At 49.0% G+C, this 19,201-nt stretch overlaps 1 protein-coding gene across 2 annotated transcripts; it reads right to left on the bottom strand.

The window, feature by feature from the left end:
- Nucleotides 1–5,900: 5,900 nt before the first annotated feature.
- Nucleotides 5,901–11,071, bottom strand: WFIKKN2 (WAP, follistatin/kazal, immunoglobulin, kunitz and netrin domain containing 2). Of its 2 annotated transcripts, none has more exons than XM_082067166.1 (2): nt 10,820–11,071; nt 5,901–8,643 (listed from the first exon to the last, which is right to left on the bottom strand). In XM_082067166.1, exons 1-2 carry the CDS (start codon nt 11,018–11,020, stop codon nt 7,132–7,134), a joined length of 1,713 nt encoding a protein of 570 aa, XP_081923292.1. In that variant the 5' UTR covers nt 11,021–11,071; the 3' UTR covers nt 5,901–7,131. The 2 variants fall into 2 exon arrangements, with proteins under 2 accessions (XP_081923292.1, XP_081923293.1); XM_082067167.1 differs by lacking the exon at nt 10,820–11,071 and adding an exon at nt 8,763–8,795.
- Nucleotides 11,072–19,201: the final 8,130 nt, after the last annotated feature.

Raw genomic sequence — 19,201 nt, 5'->3', positions numbered from 1 at the left:
ACTGCTGGATGGAGAACCTGGTCCTGCCTGTCGATATGGTGAGTCCTGTTGAGGACAGTGAGACCTCCTCTCCCCCACAGCTGGCTATAAACTGTCCTGGTTGCACCTTGTTTTCTGTCCAGGGATGGAGCGTCTTGCCCAAGGAGTCGTTTCCCAATGGAGCTTTGTGATTTCCAGCATCTTCCCCAAGTACCACAGGGGCAGCGATGGTGGGGCACCTTCTAAAGAGACGCGGGGCTCCGGCGGTGCAAGGGTGTGTGACTGTGACTGCACATGTACTTGTGGGGACAGATGGAGGTAAGGTTCCTATTTCAGCAAGTTTTGACTTTACAGGGCTGGGATGTGGCTGAGGTTTATCTGGTGACCTTAGGAACAAATCTTTAACAGCAAGTAGCATTTTCTTAGCAAGGCAGTAACCAAGCCATGCTGAGCATGACATGCAAGTGCTGCTGGGTTGTCCAGGTGTCCATAGGCTTTTGAGCTTGTTCATGGGAGCATTGCAAGCTGTGAAGCTGCTGTTTTGAGAGGTGCCATGTGCGGGATCCGCTTGGGCGCTGCCGGCACACCACGAGCAGGCTGGACCAGCCACCCTGGTCAGGTCCACGTGTGGATCATCCGGCTCTCAGGTGGGAACAGCTTGTTTGAAGTTATCATAGGAATGCGCAGCTATGACTCACTTTCCCGGCCCATGTACATTAATCAATACTGCATTTCATCTGCTATTATATCATCCTGTCACTCAGTATTACAATGCCCTTCTACAGCTCCTCACAGTCAGCCTGTGCTTCTGCAGCCCTCAATAACTTGATATCAAGACCAACCTTTGTAACCCACCTCTCCCATCCCTCTTCCAGACCATCTCCATCAAGCAGCCCAGGCCCTCGCACTCTGCTGGTGGCTTCTCTTCATTGTGAAAACTGACCTCTCAGTCTCACCCTTTCTTTCTGATGTCCCAGCCTCCTGTTGGCTCAAGAGCCTGCCTCACCTCTCCCTGCAGAACAACCGAGTGTCCTCAAGAGCTTTGGGTGAGGAAGTGGCTCTATGACCTCGATCCAAGTCAGCTCTGTCGGCTGGGCCACCTCTGTCCTCGTGATTGCTTCGAAGAGTGCTGAGTGTTACGGAGCATCACTTCCCTCTGTTGAGGGGACTCTTCTCTATGTCATATTCAATCATTCAGCTGTGAGTTTTGCCCTCTCTTACAGTTTCTACCAAACTTGCTGAGGTTTCACACTGAGCCCCCAGGAACCCTTGTCTAAAATTAGCCCCAAGTTTGCCACCTTCCATCCTCTGCTCCTGCCACAGGCTGAAGCAAAGGTTATCATTTTAACCACAGTTAATGGTTAAGCAATTTCTTATGTGAGTACTTTTGCCCTAGGGTGAATACCTGCCGATCCTGGAGATTTATAGTTGTTTTTCTTCTACTTATTTCAAGCGGCAGAGGAAGTCATGTCCTTTACACATGTTACAACACCCCTTGGTATGGGCATTGTAAAACGTTTGGGTGTATTAGGAGTGGAGCAAAGGAGGAAGAGAAGGCACATACCCCTTTATGGGTAGTTCCTGTTCATACCAGTTAATCCAGTCCAACTACCATGCTGTCGTGGCAGTTCAAGGTAAAAGAATGCTCCCCCTCCTCCCTTAGATGAATCTTTTCCTCATTCTCTTTTCTCCAGGCTTCTGCTTTCCTCCTGCATTTGTAGCCATCGCTGGGACAAATGAGAGGGGATAGGAAGTACCAGGTGGAATGAGACCCATGGCCCTTTCCATCCTGTCAGCCCCAGAGGACCATGCAAGGGGGCCCCAAGCAGGGTCTGGAGAGGTTCAACACCACCCCAAATTGCCCGTCATCCCAAAATACGGGCATTCACGTCTGTTGGGTTTTGCTCTCGATGCCGTTGTCACAGCTGCTGTGGCCAGGGCTTCTGCAGCACGTGCAGGTCCGTGTCCACCAGCGAGCCTGAGGTTTGGAGGAGACACCCCAAACTGGGCCAACTGGGCTCACAGCTCAGTGGCTGGATGGCACTGGGGAGGACTGGCTGGGGGGAAAGGTGGTAACAGGGATGTGCACAGCGTAAAACCACCAAAATCAGGGAGTTTCCTGACTTTGAAAAACCTGAATTGCAGAGCAGCCTTTGGAAGACTTTCCGTTCCCTTTCCACACTCTCAGGCCTGAACGTCACGTCATTTGCCCAGCCATAAATAGCTGTGAATTAAACAGGCTGTGCTGCGTTTTTGGCTAATAGATATGTCCACTAGTGCTGCAGCTTTATCTTCATATCCCACTGGTGTTTGCATTGTAGATCAAGAGCTCCAGTTGGCTTTTTCTTTTTCTTTTTTTTTTTTTTCAAGATTTAAAGAGCTGGCAGAACATTTATTCAGTTGTGCAACCTCCATTCAGAGTATTTCTCAGATCCTGGACATGGAGCTAATTTTTTGTCCTTTGACAGCTGCTGTAAATCAATAAGGCAGTTGGAGGTCACTTGTAGTCAATCAGTAACCAGAGCTGGCAAAGGGGAAAACACTAAATATTTGGTATAAAAACACAGGCTCTAAACTTGAAGTTCTCACTCAGGGTGACATTTTCACAGCCGTGCCTTCAGAAACCTGACCCCATCCAGCCTCGGGGTAGATACCCAGCCTGGTCATGGTCTTTTCCTGGTAATTAGCTACGTGGAGAATTTCACAGCACGTGCACACCAGCGGAATTGCGGCAAACCTGGGCGCACGGTGCTCCAGGTGCAGGAAGTGTGTCTTGTAGTGCAAGGTGCTAATGCAGGGCCACCTGAATTACTCCTCCTTTCTGCAGGAAATCATTATGTGCTGGTTGAAGCCACGTGTGACCCTCATCTCAGCCACCGCCCCCAGGAACCAAGACCCATGGCCAGGCGGTAACTTCTCTTTGAAACAACTGGGACCTAAGCTCTTTGAATACTTTTGCCATCTGAATCATATTCCAATGGCATCATCATCTTCGCTCCTAGTTCTGGAGCAGTTCCTGCAGTGGGAACACACTTGGTTTCCTCTTTCCTTTGACCTCAGCTGCTCTGGGCTGTGTGGTGGCGCAGGATCCCACCTCTGAGCAATCACCCGGCCATCTCTCCACGCGTGCTGACACGGGGCCCTCGTGCCCTGCACCACCGGCTGGGAGATGCATCAGACCCCACCTGTAATCTGGACGTGCAGAAGCTTCACACCAGCATTTATTTTGCTGGTGTTTTGTCCCCCTGTGAACAGAGCTGGGCAGTGCAGACAGTTTGCACAATAACCGGTGACTCATTTTCAGCTCCATCTGCTGGATGGCTTCCATTGAGCTCTCGCCGCAGGGTTTGCAGATTCACGTGTTGCACTTTTCATCTTCACTCAGGACTGGGAGATGGACACACCGTGCTGGTGCCAGGGGCTCTGTGCTCTCCTCCTGCCTCCACAGAAGTGTCCGTCACATCTGTCCCTGAGCCCTGGGGAGGTTCTGCAGGTCTCAGACCTGGCTAATGTGGGTCTGTTCCGTTGCTGCTTCCTGGGCCACTGTCTGTGGGAAAGGCTACTGTGTTGGTGTCCTCATGCAGAGCAGAGCTTTGACAGTGGCCGGTGGCCATGGCCGCATGGCTGTGGAGGTGACATCCTTCCTCCAGCTCTGCCTTGGAGCCTCAGACAGGCGCTCGTGCTCTTCCCAGCTCGCTGCTGTGCGACGAGGGGAATCAAGCAGGCTTTTCCCTTGCTCTCTCTCCTTTCAAACATTTAATACAAACTTTAAATACTGGCATTTCCTTCCAGCTTTCTGACAGCCTTGAGAGATGCACCCCAGAGAGCAGGATGGAAAACTGAGTGCATGAGGAACATAAAAAGGATTTTCTGATCAGGAGCTGCATGCAAGTACCTATTAGCCTCGCAAAGGCTTTAACGACATCCTTTAGTGCCTGGCCCTGTGTGTAGGCTTTCCTTGGGCTGGCTGACTGGTAAAACTTGAATTTTAGGCTTCTTAAGGGTTTAATAAGGGGCTGAACTCAAATAGTAGCTTTGAGTGGAGAGCTAAATTCTTCAGGGTCAGAAGGTGGAGAGGCTCGGGGGCAGGGTCAGTCCCGTGCCATGGCGAGCTGCGGTGCGACCAACATGGCCAGGGACTGTTTCCCCTGCAAGCAGGCGAGGGGACAGCGGTGACACCGCTCCTGGGGGCAGCTGGGGTGTCCTGTGCACCCCAGGGAGCTCACAGCACAGCTCGTCACTCCCACTGGGGCTGGTCACGTCCAGTATTTGTCTTCTGTGGGTGACCTGTCACTGCAGGGCTGATTGTTGGCACCAAGCTGGTCCTGGCCATCATACCCACCTGGCACTGCAGGAGCTGAGTAGATCAGCCTGATCCATGGCAGAGAGGGGACCATGTCCCCATGCGGGGCTGGTGTGGGACAGTGGCTGGGTTTGATGCTCATCTGTGTGTCCTGCAGAGCGGTCCTGCAGACACCGTGGGGCTCAGGAGCAGCCTGGCTCCATAAGTTTGGGCAGGAGTTACACCAGCATGGCCACACCATGTCTGGGAGCTGGGCTGGCCTGTTCCGTGTCCCCTTATACTGCTCTGCACTGGAAAACTGACCCAAAACAACCCCCAGGATCCCTCATGCAAGCAAGTCCTCGCACACCAGCACTGCATGCTGGTGTGCTGCCGATTAAGCCAGGAGGCACGTTAACGCCTCGCACGACCCTGGGTTGCAGATCACTTGTGTGCTCGCTTTGCTTTCAGTGTGTGCCCCATTCACAGGGCTTTCACCAGGAGTAGAAGATGGCATTTTAGACCCCAGGCTTAAGCCCTGTAATGAGTTGGCTGGAAATGCAATGAATCGTGTGCTTTTTGCTCTCAGCTACATTTGCATCCCAGCTCTTCTGGAACAACTAGGTACGTGTCTTCCGAGTCACTCCCACACTTGAAAAATCCTTTAGCTTTTGGGAAAAAAAGAGCCATATAAAGCCAGTCTTTATTAAACTTCCATCCTCCCATGCCTCAGTGTTAGAAGGTATGGCAAGAACAAGCCACTTCCTACGACTTGTTTGAAAAATGACAGATGAGCCATCAGAACAGCGGCAGTTGCCAGAGCCAGGGATGATCCAGCGGAAGCGCTGACTGTGGGGCCGGCACCTCCCAGCTCCAGAAAATGGTCCTCACAAGAACAAACAGAAATGTTATAGACCTTTAATTAGAGTTTATCTAATGTACATTTAGGAAAGGTGCAACAAAAGAAAACAAGCAGGTATTTTCTTGGCCAGCAAGTCTGGTCCAGGCTCCTCTCCCTCCCACACAGTTTCTTCTGAAATTATACAAGCAACCAGAGATTTAGGTCCACTCCTGTTGCACTTCAGATTTAGACCAAGCCCAGATCGCTGGCAGAGGAGCCCAGTTCTCCACTCTGCTGTGGTCTCTGCCTGTGGCTGGTGCCAAACGCACAACTGGCCCCACATCCAACACCGTTACCCTCGCCGTTATTCTCCCTCCCTGCAACTGCAAAATACCGAATGTGTGCATGGTTGGGAGCTTGGGAGGCTTGTAAGTCATGCTGAAGCCCAACATCTGCCTATTTAACCTCCTCCTCCCAGCCCTTATTGTTCCCAGCCCCAACGCACATCTGCAAGAGCAGCCGCATCCCAGCCCCGCAGCAAGTCCAGGGATGGCACCATGGGGTAACGCTCCCTGCGCCTTCCTTCCTTTCACCCAAATGCATCTTAACATCCGCCCAGCCTTGAACTGGCCTTTTGAAAGCCCTGGGCTTTCAATTAATTACTATTAATTAATATCTCGCTGAACCCATCGCACCAAGAGCGATGATCAGGCTCACCATGCCACGCTCGCCCCTCTTCCCCACAACGACAGCGTGAGCCAGGGCAGGATTTGTCCAGGATCAGCCTTTTCTTTATTTAAGGATTTTTTACATAGGCAAATGTTACATTATTTTGGACACACAAATGATAAAATGATCAATCCTCTGTGTCTGCACGTGCTCACACCCACAGCCCGTGCTGTCTTCCTTAGAGTTTTTATTCATATGCTTATATACAGGGGCCTGGCAGAAAATGTTTTCCATGGTTTGAAAGAGTGCTCGAAAAGGGTAAAACTGAGAAATGCCTTTAAGAAACGTCCACTTTGTGTGTCTGGGTCTGTGCATTTTGGTTTCAGAAGCTCTATGTCTCTGCCATATGATCTGTAGAGTGTGCATTGCACTTTTCTACTTTGAATTTTGTTCTGACTCCTCTTAGTTTACTCTCTCACCTACAAAAGCAGGATTTCTAATGAAAATCAGCAATATGTTGCTGCATATGCTCAGGTGTAAAGGATTTTCTAATGCAAGACAACTGGCAGTACACTGCCGCCCTTCTGCATTGGACTTTGTGTGATAGAAATATATTGATTAAAACAAAAATAGGAACGTGCAATGGAATGAGGGTGTTTGCTGACCTTGTTCTGATGACAGAAAAGTCATTTGAGGGTGAGTCTGTGCCTTGAGCTTTTACAGGGACCTGTTGCCCTGGACATAGGATCAAGGGAGTATTTTATCCAGTAAGGGTTGCAAGATAGGTAGTAGTTGCCATTTAAAAACGAGGTACATTCCAAAGAAAACTGCTAGGAAAATTTCAATTAAAAGAAGCAAATTCATAATGCATAGATTGGTTAAATGTGCACAATTGTAAATATAGACAATAATTTACAGGCTTTTGTCTTGAAATATTAGTGCTGCTATAAGGAACCAAGAATGTGACTTACTTATAATGACTTACCATAGCATTTTCATACTGTAAGAGATAGATTAAGTTGACATTATATATTACTTAGCTGTGTACCAATTAGCTAAACAAATGCTACAAATTCCGTCATTTGTGATGGAAGCTACATAAAAATTGTATAATTACCGCAGTGAGTCATCTAGTTAAATGGCACTCCTATATGGATGAACTGATTGCAATGCCAGATTAATAGCCTTTTGCTGCTGTTTTACGTGCTTGCCAGAGACCATACTACATTGTTGCTAAGCATCATTAATGGATTAAAATAAGGGTTTTGCATAATTCCTACAGTGTATCTTCAAACAGCTTGTTTAGTTTGTGCACTAGCCTACTGCTTGTTAGCCCTACTTAACACACGGGTCTGGGAGGTTAATGCAATCCCAGGAACTCTTTCAAAAGCTCACAGGTTTTCTTGTGGATGACTTCGCGGAGCTTCCGCACGCGCCGGATGCTGGAGGTCCCCACAAAGCTGTCAGGCTGTAGGACAGCCATGCCGTTGTGGACATCTCCCATGATGATGAGCTGGCCATCCACTGTGGTCATGTTGGGACATGGGCAGCTCCAGTCCATGTTCAAAAGCGTGATTTCTAGCGGTTCCTTCCCCAGGAATTTTAATCCCATTTTTTCATCTTTGAGAATCTCCTCCACTGTCACCAGGGCATGTCCCGAGTCTTGGTCTTCGGTCAGCTCCGTTATACGGCCCAGGATAACAAAGTCGCTTTTGCAGAAGCTCGTCACCAGCTTCTGGCGAGGTTTGCAAGCTTTGCAGTGCGTGTTCTTTGGGAAAGGACACATCTCTTCGCAGGCCTCCCGGCTCTCAAAGTTGTTCTCGTTGCCTCCACACCCACCATAAATGAAGGACTGGCACTGCTTGGTCAAGCTGTTATAGGCCCATCTGGGCTCATAGGCTTTGCAGTGACCTTGGAGGGCTGGCAGGTTGCAGATGTTGATTGGGCCGTTCATGCACGTTAACATACAGTTCTCGTAGGTCTCAAAGTGGTTGAGGTTGCTGTTACAGTTCCCATAGATAAAAGTAAAGCAGTTGTTTTTCTTTGCATCATAGTACCACCTGGTCTGCTCTTCCCCACAGTCTTCGCTGTCTGGTTGCTTCAGGCACTCGTCGGTTGGAAAATGTGTTTTGTTTTGGGAAGCTTCTTTGGATGTGGGTTCTCCTTTGATGACTGACAAAGGGAAATCAGCCCTGAGAAGGCCACCGCTGTTTCTGGCGGTGCACGTGTAGATGCCTGCGTCTTGGAGCTGGGTGTTGTAGATGACTAGCTGGGCGATGTTGGTGACCACGACGTTCCCTCTGACGTGATTTGGCTTCATAATGACTTTGTCTTTCCCATCGACCTGCTTCTCCCACGTGATTTCTGGCTTGGGTCTCCCTGTAACATCACAGAGGAAGCTGACGGTCTCTCCCACGTAGACCGACTGATGGATGGGGTTGTTCACCAGAGCAGGCGGCAAGATATCGACAACCGTTGTCTCGGAATAGGCAGTAGTGGGGCGAGCTGTTGTTTCTGGTGGGATAGGGCTGGTGTTTGGCCAGGTAAGATGGTACCTACAGGTGACCACATTCAGTGTAATGCCTTTGATGCAAGCTTCTGCATCCATGTAGCACTTGTTGTAGTAGGTGAGGCCGTCGGAGGCGCAGGTGAAGCTCGGCTCCTTCTCACACCTGTCCTTGCACTTGCAGACGGGTTGTCCATCCCAGATGTCACACTCTGATCCTTGCTGGATGCACATGAAGCGGTCACAAGTTGCTTCTTTGGGCATTCCCACCGGCCCTTTTTTCCCCTTGACGTCCATGTACCGAGCTGCCACGCAGCTCTTTGTTCCACAGACATTGGGGCAGCACTTCTCAAAGGTCTCACACTCCTGGGGAGAAAGAAACAACCCAATCATTACCAGGGACAGAGTAAAGTCCGTTTTAGATACCCAGAAAGCCCAGAAAATTTCAAGGTGTTCGCTATGGGGACGTGGTCTGCCACAGATACCTGTGGTCTGAAACTCAGCGTCCCACCAGCAATGAGTAGAAACGTCGCTCCAGCATCTCCCAAGAGGTGTCTAAACACACCGGGCTTTCTGAAGTGCTTCAAGAGGACACTCTCAAGAAGGAAACTGTATTTCTGTCTCTTAAACGCTAACATCATCGTAAGTCTTTCCTAGAGTCACATGGACTTCTTGACTACTGAACCAACAACCCCCCTTCTGCGCCCTCCGAAATGCCTGAGGACAAGCCCTGAGAAACAAGGGCGGATGGAAAGTCTTATCATATGGCTGTAGGCAGTAATCCTTCTTATTTTCCACAGAAGTATGTAAAGTATTATTTGAATTCCCTGAGACTCACAGCCTACTCTTGGAGGTGGAACTGCCAAGGATTTGTAATTGTTCACATTGTAGAGGAAATAATAGAGTATCTCAAAAGTAAGGAAATTCTTGCTCCAAAAATAATTTTTCTATGGTATTTAGAAAAACAAAACCAAAACAGCTCATTATGGCTTCTCTGTCCTATTTTAGTCCTACTTTCAAATGCAGCATCGCTCTTCTAGTGATTTATTACACTCTGTCTCAGCTACAGTCAGCTCTAAATTGTGGTTAATTTTAGCAGAATTTTCATCTTCTGTGCAGAAAAGATATTTGATATGTGTGGTCACAGCTGCTGTGTTGTTCTGGATTACTTTAAGGGACCACGAACACTGCTACCATGCAGACGACAGGGCACACTTCCACCCTGCGTTAAGCCTCCACAACCCCCCTGAAATCCAACGGCTTTCTCTCTAAGTGAGAACAAAATGTTTTTTAAGCTAACAAACTAAATCGCTTCCCCTGAGCCCAATATCCTTTCCTTATTGGGAAAAAGATGACCTAATAACAGAACTCTTTCCCCATTTCCCGCGGCACAATACGAGGTTTCAGAAGCCAAGTTAGAAACCAGAACGGGGAACGGTTTCAGCTGGGGGTGAGGACCGCGGCGTTAGCAAAGCCAGTGGCACAGCCCTTGGCTGTTCGCAGGCCACTCGAGGTCCCAGGACCTTCTGTCACAAGGCAAAAGTGAATATTTTTAGGCAGTGGCTTCTGGCTTTCAGCTTTTGACCAGTAAATTATTAAAACAGCTTCCTCTGCTGCTGCTGGGGTTTTGCAACGGGTTTGATATTCATTGCTGCACACCTGGGAGGTGAAAAAAGGGGGCTTATGTGGAAATGGCAGAAGTAAAAACAGCACGTGCTTTCATGACACATGGGATCCATCTGAGCAAACCTCTTTGTCTGCTTGGTATCCAGCCTTTTTCTCTATCCTCCCCCCTCCCCGCTTTCAGCATTGCAGAAACAACCAGGCTACAGAACAGAAACCCAATGACTGTTTTCAGCGTGGTACGTGTTGCTGTCAGCCTGGTTTGGGCTGCAGGAGCTTTGCATGATGTAAGAGGCAGGACGAGCAGGTATTTTCGGCTGCCGGCTTGAGCTGGCGGTGCTGACAGGTTGAAAAATGAATTTGAGGGTTGTAAGCTAAGCACATTTTGAGCTGGGAGCATCACAGAGAACATCTGCCTGGCCATTTTCACCATGCCCCTGTTCTGCACTCCAAGCACGCTTTGTGTTTCAAGTTCAGCAAAGGCTGATGCTTTGTATGTTAAATCAAATGATTTCATAAATGATTCCTCCCAGGAATATAGAGCACTGATGATGGCCCCCACCAACAAAGAACATGGTGACACTGCTAAAATACTGTGGATTGGCCCCAAGGCATGCTGAGTTCTGGAGTATCAAATTCAGACTTTTCTTTTGACAAGAAAGCAGGGAAAAAGATCAAACAGAGCGAGTGCTGTACCCACATTGCCATAAGTGGCAGCTGCCACACACCTCCCTGCTTAGCTGATAACTCATCAAATCTTTTCTACTTTCTATAGGTCATGGATCAATTAAATAGGTGTGCTGCCTGCACCAAGTCCTGCGTGGCGCCGGCACCTTTCTATCCGGTATAGAAACAGGCTGCGGCGCAAACAAGCCCACCAACAAAGCCCATCAGAGAGATAAAAACGTCCATCACTCACCAGATCGGCTTCGCACTCCCTCTTGCAAGTGCTCTGCGCGTCTACCCACAGGTTGGGGTTCATGTCGTTGGGGCAGATCCCAGCGTGCGAGTAGCGGATGGGAGGCAGAGCTCTTCCTTGCAGAGAGACCTCCAGGAGCAAGAGGACACTGCTCTTCCCCAGCAAGATCCACATCCACCGGGTGAACAGCACCAACAACATCTCAGAACTTCTCCTGGGCAACGGCAGGGACCGAGCTGGAGGTAGTTCTTGTTTGCTTGGGGTTGCTTTTTGTTTGTTTGTTTGTTTGTTTGGTAAGCCTTAAATTTTTGAGGAACCCAAATGCACCTGACTTCTGTAAAAACTTCAGCGAGCTCCTCTGCTGCCTCTGTTGATAGCACAGTTTGGTCTGGACCTCATTGGATTAAAGGTCCTAGGAAGTTACCCCCTTATTTTAAAAGAAATGCTAATAGTCTGAGCAGTTAGCTCTATTTATACCCTGCCTCTGTTAACAAGTCAGAAAAAGTAAACTTGATTTCTTTGACAGGCACACGCTTCCTATGTCCTGGTGGCAGTCAGACAGATTTGTTGCAAGAAAAAAAAGCTGGAAAGAGTTTAAAAGGCTGGAACTGGCACGGTGGGACCCCTGCATGTTTCTGAATGCAGGGAGGCCTTCTTAACCCCTTTAGACCTAAAGTACTTCCCTATGCTAAGAATGGCATTTACTTCTGAAAGAGTGCTTGTCTAACTCACCCGCACCCGCGGTCAGGGGATTTCCCCACGGCAAGGGGCTACACAATCACTTGCTAAAAGGAACGAGTAATAGGATTGAAGCAATTAAAGCTAGAATATCATATTTTAACAAAGGAAGTAGGGAAGAAATTATTTATTTAAAGTTAGGGTAGACAAAGCAGTATGGCTTCAAAACTTCTCCTGGGCTTTCTCCAGGCTTTTTTCTTTCTTTGGTGGGGAGATTTCCAGGATGTTGGGTTTTACGCTGCCCTCAAGCCCCACCAGCAAATGTTAAAAGTGTCCCTGAATTCCTGCACATTTCCCGCTGTACAGTGCATTGCTGACCCCTTTAACAGCGCCAACAAAAAAATAGTAGAAGTTCAACTCTATGGAAACCTGCATAAAGGAATGTACAGCATTTTTGCATTGGGGGGGCAGGGGAGAAATGCAGTCAAGCTGAGTTCCTCGTTCCCTGCTTGTTACAGCAAAGGGCTGATCCTGCTCGTGCTGAACACGTGCCAAAATCCAGAGACCAGCAGCAGGACTCAGAGCTGCTCAGCACCTTCCAGGATTAGAGCCTTTGGGCTGAGTTCTAGGCTGGCTGGGATGGATCCTGCCCGGTGCTGGGAGCCTCTTGGCAGCACCAGGTGAGTTTGCATCCCATGTGGGGTTCAGCAGGGCTGGACCGGCAGCTTTGGGAGGAGGGAAGAACACTACGAACCTGACAGATCCCAGCACAATCAACCCTCACTTTATTATAGTAAAGTTTTTCTCTTGGGTTTGTTAAACCGTGTTGTTTTTCATGGCTGACTTTGGACCTAATTCTCCTCTGAGTGATGGTTGCTGCCAACCAGTATAACCAGCAGTGAACTGGGCCACCGTGCAGGCGATGCCCCAGGCCACGGGGCTCCTGCTGCTCCCCTGGGGCAAGGCAGGAGAGCGCAGTGACCTGCGGGTGTTTCCTGAGAATCGCCTCCAAAAGAAAGCAGAGCAACCTGGAGCCGATACGCCCTTAGCTGTGGCATTTCTGTGGCAACCCGGGCTTATAAAAAGAGCCTCTAGCAGTTTTGATTTGTGTGACCGCATTAACGATACGCACGGCATTTGAATTTCATATGACGCTCGGAGAGAAGTTGTCCAAATTAGCTATTTATAAGGAGCGAAGTCAACCACCAGGCAGCAGTTTGCAGTTGATTTATTCTCTCTGAAACTTTAGAAACCTGCATGACACTTGTACAAAGTGCGGCTGTGCGCAAAATGTTTTATTCAATACTTGTTTACAAAGACAAACGCAGCACCCTGTGATGCCTTAAAAAGCCAACCAAAAAATGACACATTCCCGAGAGGTACTTAAAATTCTTACAGCTCTATTAACAACAAAATCACATGTATTAGTGGTTCTGTTGACTAAACAAAGACACTTTATATTGTAAAAGTGACTATGGATAAGCTTTGAAAGCAGCCATACATGGGTCGCGAAGCGTGCGGGTGTCGTGGGGCTGGAGGAGCCGCTGTGATGAATGTGGGGGTCTCAGCCCAACAGCTGCTGTACACGCAGGGAATTTCCCATCGCTCCATGGCGTTGCCACCATGTAGCTGTGGTAAAGTCATACTTTCCTGCCACCCTGAGTCTTTTCAGGCTGTCTTACCCACTTACCCACTGGGCTAGAGGTGGGGAACTGGTTGGTGCTTTTCCAGCCTCCATCTCCTTGTGCACTTTGGCCATGCTGAGCCAGAGTGTGGGCCCACCAGAGGCGAGATCCCTTCCAAGGAGGAAGGAATAACACTATCTTGTTTTTTTCCCCCTCCCAGACTGAGGATCCCCTTCCCCAGAGGCACATTTCAGTGGCGGGGGAGCAAAGTGGGGGCTCTGAAGAATCAGGCCCTGGTTGGCATCAGACAGACGGAGCCGTCGTCTGCTTTGCTGAGTCCTCCATCCAGAGGGAGATTCTCCAGGGACAGGTAAGTCTCATCGCAGCTTTCTGTTTTCAGCCCCCAGGTACAGTGTTCAGTGTGCAATGGCCAGGACAGTGAAGCTCGGGAGGTGAGAGGTTAATGAGCCCAGCTGTTGTTAATGAGCCCAGCTGTTAACGAGCCCGGCTGAAGGAGCAGTTGCAGGGGACATGCAACTCAGCTGATGTAATTGTGTCCCTATTGCAGATCAGTGAGGCCGTTCAAGAAAAGGCTGTTTGAACGGCTGAATTTGATGTATTGTCACCCCAAACACTGAGCCAGTGCTTGGCACCACAGAGAGGGGCAGGGACATCCCATAGGAGCTTGGGAAAAAGGGCAAAGCAATTATCATTAATGACAATGGTGGTTTTGTTGTGTCACTGTACTTACGTTATAAATGAGGCACAGGAAACTTGTGTTAACTGAGAAATCGGGCTTTCAGCAAAACTTTTGCACAGGAAGCCTTTTAGGGAATCAAATCCTGGCCTAATCCAAAGAAAACCAGACAGACGCTATGTCCCTCCGACTGCCATCGCTCCAGGAACAGGGAGTGCTCAGCCCCATGAAGGATCAGTCCCTTGGCCACCTGAACACAGGCGGGAAAGGGAGGAAAACAGCTCCGTAAATCTCCCGGTGAATGCAGACAGGCAGGTCCTGAGGGCAGGGGAGGCAATGAGGTCTCTGAATAAACCTCGACAGCTGCTCCATCCCTGCCAGGACATCCCAGACACGCTGTGACACGGCCTGAGGGACACAGCCAGGAGAGGACTCCGCTATGCGGGTTGGCCTGGGGACAGCAGGGACCTCGGCTGTCCCAGCACGGCCAGCCCAGCTCTGCCTAATGGCCTCAGTGTCTCCCTGGTTTCACCAAGGGCTGTTATCTCTCCTGGTTTAAATTCACTGAGCTCCACTGACCTCAAAGTCTCTGACCAGGCTCTCCAGAACACCACCAGCTAACGCCAGGTGTGAATCAGGATCTTTGTCAAGGTCCCTGGGCATATTTTTTTTCTGCTCTACCTTGTTTATAAAGCGTTGTGCATTTTTCTTTTGTACGAGACACAAATAATCCTTATGCTCCATTTTTATAAACAAATCTATTATGATTGCCAAGTTTACGGCTTATCTTGTTTCACTCGTGTCAGATACTGATGTGATAAAGATCTTCCCAAATGAGTTCAAGCCATGGAAGGAATCCCACTACTACCCCAAAATCCCCCTTTCTGATCAAGGTATCGATCTCAGTCTTTTGCCTGGGGAGTCAGGATGAGCTTTCTCTGGATCTCAGAGGGACAAACCCGAGCCCTGATGGCACAAAGCAACATCCCAGATCTGCTCCCGGCAGCGGGGACACGCGGTCTCTGACCAGCCCGTGCTCCAGAGATGTCCATCTCCACTAGTCCACAGTCCTGAAAAGCCCTCCTAGGATGCCCAGAGTCTTGGTTAGGGCTGTTGATCTAGAATTGGCTTAACTGTTGCATGTTTTGTAAATTATTTCTTTGCCCTTTTTCTTACTCTTGCCAAGCTCCTATGAGATGTCCCTGCCCTTCTCTGCTGTCCCAAGTGTTGACCAGTGTTTGGTGTGACCCTTTCTAACCGAGGAGGGAAAGGGGGTTCTCTGGGGCACAGGAAAGCAGAATTGTGTTTTGTTTTGTTTTGTTTTCTTAAACCACTGTTAAAGTGACAGCAAACACTTGTATTTATTGGGCAAAACGAGCAATCCTCATCTGGAGTTACTCGGCGGATGGGGGATTGATTTGCTGGTTTTATTGTTATTAACCATCACCCTGCGAAGCTAAACCTCCCATCCCCTTCCAGATTCGCCCTCTCGTGCTGTCTGGGCCTGTCGCCACTCGCAGCCGGTTGTGCCAACACAAACACAAACCTCCCCTCTGTGATTCACCGCTGCCGGGGGGGATCTCGCTCACCAGAACATCTGGAGCCCCAGCACAAGGGCTCGGGGATGTGCTGGGGTGCAATGGCTGCCTCTCCTGGACCTCTTCTGCCTTCTGTCCTTCCTCTGACACACAGGGCAGCTGGGCACAGCAGGACCTGGTACTGGCTCCCTGCACCAGCCAAGCCACTAAGACCTGCCTGTTTCCTAAACCAGGGCACTAAAACCTGCCTGTTTCCCAAACCAGGGCACTAAAACCTGCCTGTTCCTCAAACCAGGGCACTGAAACCTGCCCTGCCTGCAGGACCCTGATCACACAAGCAGCCCCAAGGACATGCTCTTCTTCACCCCCACCATCATCATTCACACTCGCTAAGCGGCTCCTTGCCACTGCGCAGATGAAAATGCAATGCCTGAAAAGTTAAGTACATTTAAAACCCTCTGCCTCATTTAGAAAGTAACGATGTTCCAGTCTGCATGTAAAGCTCACTGCACTTAGAGCTGATAGCCAGTCATCCGAGAGGGAACATCCCTTGGAGCACAGCTGCCAGCCACTTGCCTTGAGCAGTAACGTTGCTTCCAGACCCACACAGAAATCCAGATGATGCCTCTGGACCTCGGCTTTAGCTTGCTTTGGGCTCCAAATTTTCCCCTTTGAGCAATGCCCTGCTCGCTCCAATCTCAGCAGGACCTGCTCAGGGTCTGGGCTGTGGGGGACACAGGGGACACCCAACCTGGGCCCTATTTTCATGGCCATTTGTATGCATAATTAGCACTGCAAGCGTATTTCAGTTTCGCCCTAGTTAAGATTTTTGTCAGGGTTCCCTGGAAGTGCCCATAACTAACAAGTGCTTCTGAAATAACCCGTCGGAGCAGATAACGGCGTGTACGGGCGGGAACCGGGGGCATGTTTAGAGCAGCGATTGCTCACCAAAATGAGCCGCTGTTTATGTGCATTCCGCCTCACACACAGATGCTCAGTAAGCAGAAATTAATGTAGTTAGACAAAAGGGCTCAGTTTGGGGGGGGAAAAATCAATAATGTCAGGGAGTTTATTACAGGGTTATGGGCCACCTGCTAGAACTCAGCATTAGACCTGCGTTACGTTGTGTTTCGGCGAGAGCTGATGGCATTGCACTCAGACGAGGCTAGCGCCAGAATTATTATTTTATGCCTTGGCAGATGGCTTCTGCTCAGGGGTTTTATCTTTGAGTGCAGACATATGACTAATCATCATTTGCTTTCTCTTTCTCTGCTAACGTAAGCCGGGCAGGAAGCAATTGCCAGTTTGATGATGGTTCATTTTTGCCAGGTTTATTCTGTCTGAAACAGCACAGCAAGATGCAAAGAGGGTACAAAGGAAGATAATCAGCCAGTTATCAGTGAGATATGGGGGAAAGCTGGGCTCAGAGGCTTGACTTTCACTGGCCCGGCTCTTTCTCTTTTAGAGGCATCCCATAGATAATTTGAGGAGGCTGTGGAGTTGGTGTCTTTGGATTGTCGAGATTGCAAAGGTCAAATGTCGAGAGTGAATTCATTCTGTCTTGGAGAAGGAGGAGCCAGGTCACTTCCCAAAGTCCCTTCCAGCCTGGTTCTGTCACCCCCAATGTGGAGCGAGACCTACTCCAGCAGTTAAGCTGTGAGTTAGGGACATCCGAGATCTGTAGTGCAATGTGGCTGGTCAAGAAACAGAAACCACAGCTGCAGTGGCATCATTGTAGGGCCAGCACTTTTCATGTGAGGCCCTCTCAGGTATCTACAGTTTCTACCAACTTTTATAAGCCTTAATTCCCCGTGATTTCAGTGTGAAGGCATCATCTCTGTGTCACTCTGCGCTGACCCTTTCAGGAAGTTTATGAACCTTTCAGTGGATGAGATCTGAGCTGAGGGTTTGTAGTGAGAGAAAACTGCTGCAGATTTGCCCGATTTTGTGCTTCATTGTAAGACTTTACCCAACCCGTTGAAGTCTGGAAGCCCTCGTTGTGGCTGGGAGCCTCTCCAGAAGATGCAGAACAGCTCCCAGTGATGGGCTTTTCATCAGGCAACGAGCGTTGGCTCCTCCAGACAACCTGGAAGTCCCAGACCTCCTCTGAGGGTTTGGTATCCAAAACTTCACTATAAACAGTAATTAACATTCACAAAATGGAACTATTTCCATTTATGCAAATATCGTTAAATCCTTAGAGCGTCAATTCTGTCTTCTTGGAATTTAAATCTAAATTAGGACAAAAATTCTTTTTAACCGAAGAGTTGTTGCCTTGATTTGGCTTTGCTGGCTGCTGGTGGTCCTGGCTGTCACACAGAGCATCCTCTGGCCACGCTCAGAGCTGGTCCCCACTTGGGCACATTAACAGCATTTCCGAGAGGTGAATTATTTCATTTGAGTTTGCCCTGTGTACCCTTTTACCACCAGCTGTGAGGCATCATATGGTCCACATTGCTTGAATCCTGACACTGGCCACCAGAAAGAGTAAATCCCATCTGGGCCACTGACACCATTATTTGAAATGCCCAAAGATGACTAAATGCAGATCTGGTAGAACCAGGGTGCTCCTCTCCTGGTATTCATTCGCAGCACATATGAACACCGGCTAGAGGTGCAAGTGATGTCTGCAAAGCACTAACCATCTGATTCCACAGATCATTAGAGTGGCAAGCCAATCCTGTGTGCTGGCAGGAGAATGCTTGTCTGCATATAATGGCTTTTTTCATTCTTACTCTTTCTGATTTCACCTAATTCAACGTACATTTTTATTGAGATCTTCTATTGTTTGCAGCAGGAAGAGTCCACCTGCAGCCTCCATCGTCGCAGGGTTCGCTGAGATGCAGCACTTTTCCATGGCAGTTTTGAAGATAACCGGTCCTTGATTGCCTGACGTGCCGGTGGCTGGCAGAGCGATTGTAAGTAACGTTTAAGAGACTCACGTGGTTTAATCGTTATAATTTTCCTGTGCCTCTAGGGCCTGCATGTTGGACTCATTGCGTTATCTAACCAATTGCTAGGATTGTGTTTTAATGATCGCCGCAGCGGGCTGCCTTTGAGCAGGGAGGTACAAAGGAACCGGAGCATCGTCAGAGGCGAGCATTTCCAACACGCTCTGTAATGGCCTGATTTTCCTCCGATTGAAGTCGATGGTAAATATTCTGCTGACTTCAAAGGGGAGCAGGGTGAGGTTACAGCCAAACACTCTTGGAAATTCCACCCAGCGCTTGATTTTTCTTGACCTGAAGGCCAGTTCAGTCAGCTCTTCTCCCACAAAGGAGCTTTCAGGAGCCCTGTAAAAGCTGCTGCAGTGATTTTAGCCCTGGGTTCACATGGCAGCAGCATGTGAATCGCGGCAAATCTAGAGGACGATGCAGCCCTCCCGAGCTCTGATTTCTCTTAGCAGATGGGCAGCTGGCATCGCTCTTGCTCCCTCCTCGCTGGCTGTCCATTTAGGGCAATGGGATTGCTAATTAGGTACTTTAGTTCAGTGGGGTGAGCAGGGGCGCTTGGGGGACCCTCACTAAACCTTTGGTTTGCTGTGCGTCAGCCATGAGAACAAGGGGGCCTGTGTACCTGGAAAATCTTTACATCATCCCTGCAACCCATGGCACGAGCTGTCGCTTTGTCTCTTCCCATGGCAGAGATAATGGTCTTGAATTCACTTTTGTGTTTCTTCTTCGTAATTTTACATGTTTTTCTTTTGCGTTTCTGTAACACAGTAGTTATAAAGCTCTATGAAGAGTGGAATAAACAGACATTTCTGTACATTTCCATAAACTGATTACCTTTTAATATCAATTAGATTTGTCGATAGGGAATTGTTACCTACACAGGACTCATT

The sequence above is a fragment of the Streptopelia decaocto genome, assembly GCF_964273445.1.
Source record: "Streptopelia decaocto genome assembly, chromosome: 16".
In the NCBI taxonomy this organism is placed as follows: Eukaryota; Metazoa; Chordata; class Aves; order Columbiformes; family Columbidae; genus Streptopelia; species Streptopelia decaocto.
This window is presented reverse-complemented; position numbering and strand designations above follow the sequence as displayed.

Excerpts from the sequence above, each read along its gene's own strand:
- WFIKKN2 (XM_082067166.1), bottom strand. The coding sequence starts at position 11,020 with ATGTTGTTGGTGCTGTTCACCCGGTGGATGTGGATCTTGCTGGGGAAG. Across the intron at positions 8,644-10,819 it reads GGGAGTGCGAAGCCGATCTG|GAGTGTGAGACCTTTGAGAA; the intron begins GTGAGTGATGGA and ends CTTTCTCCCCAG.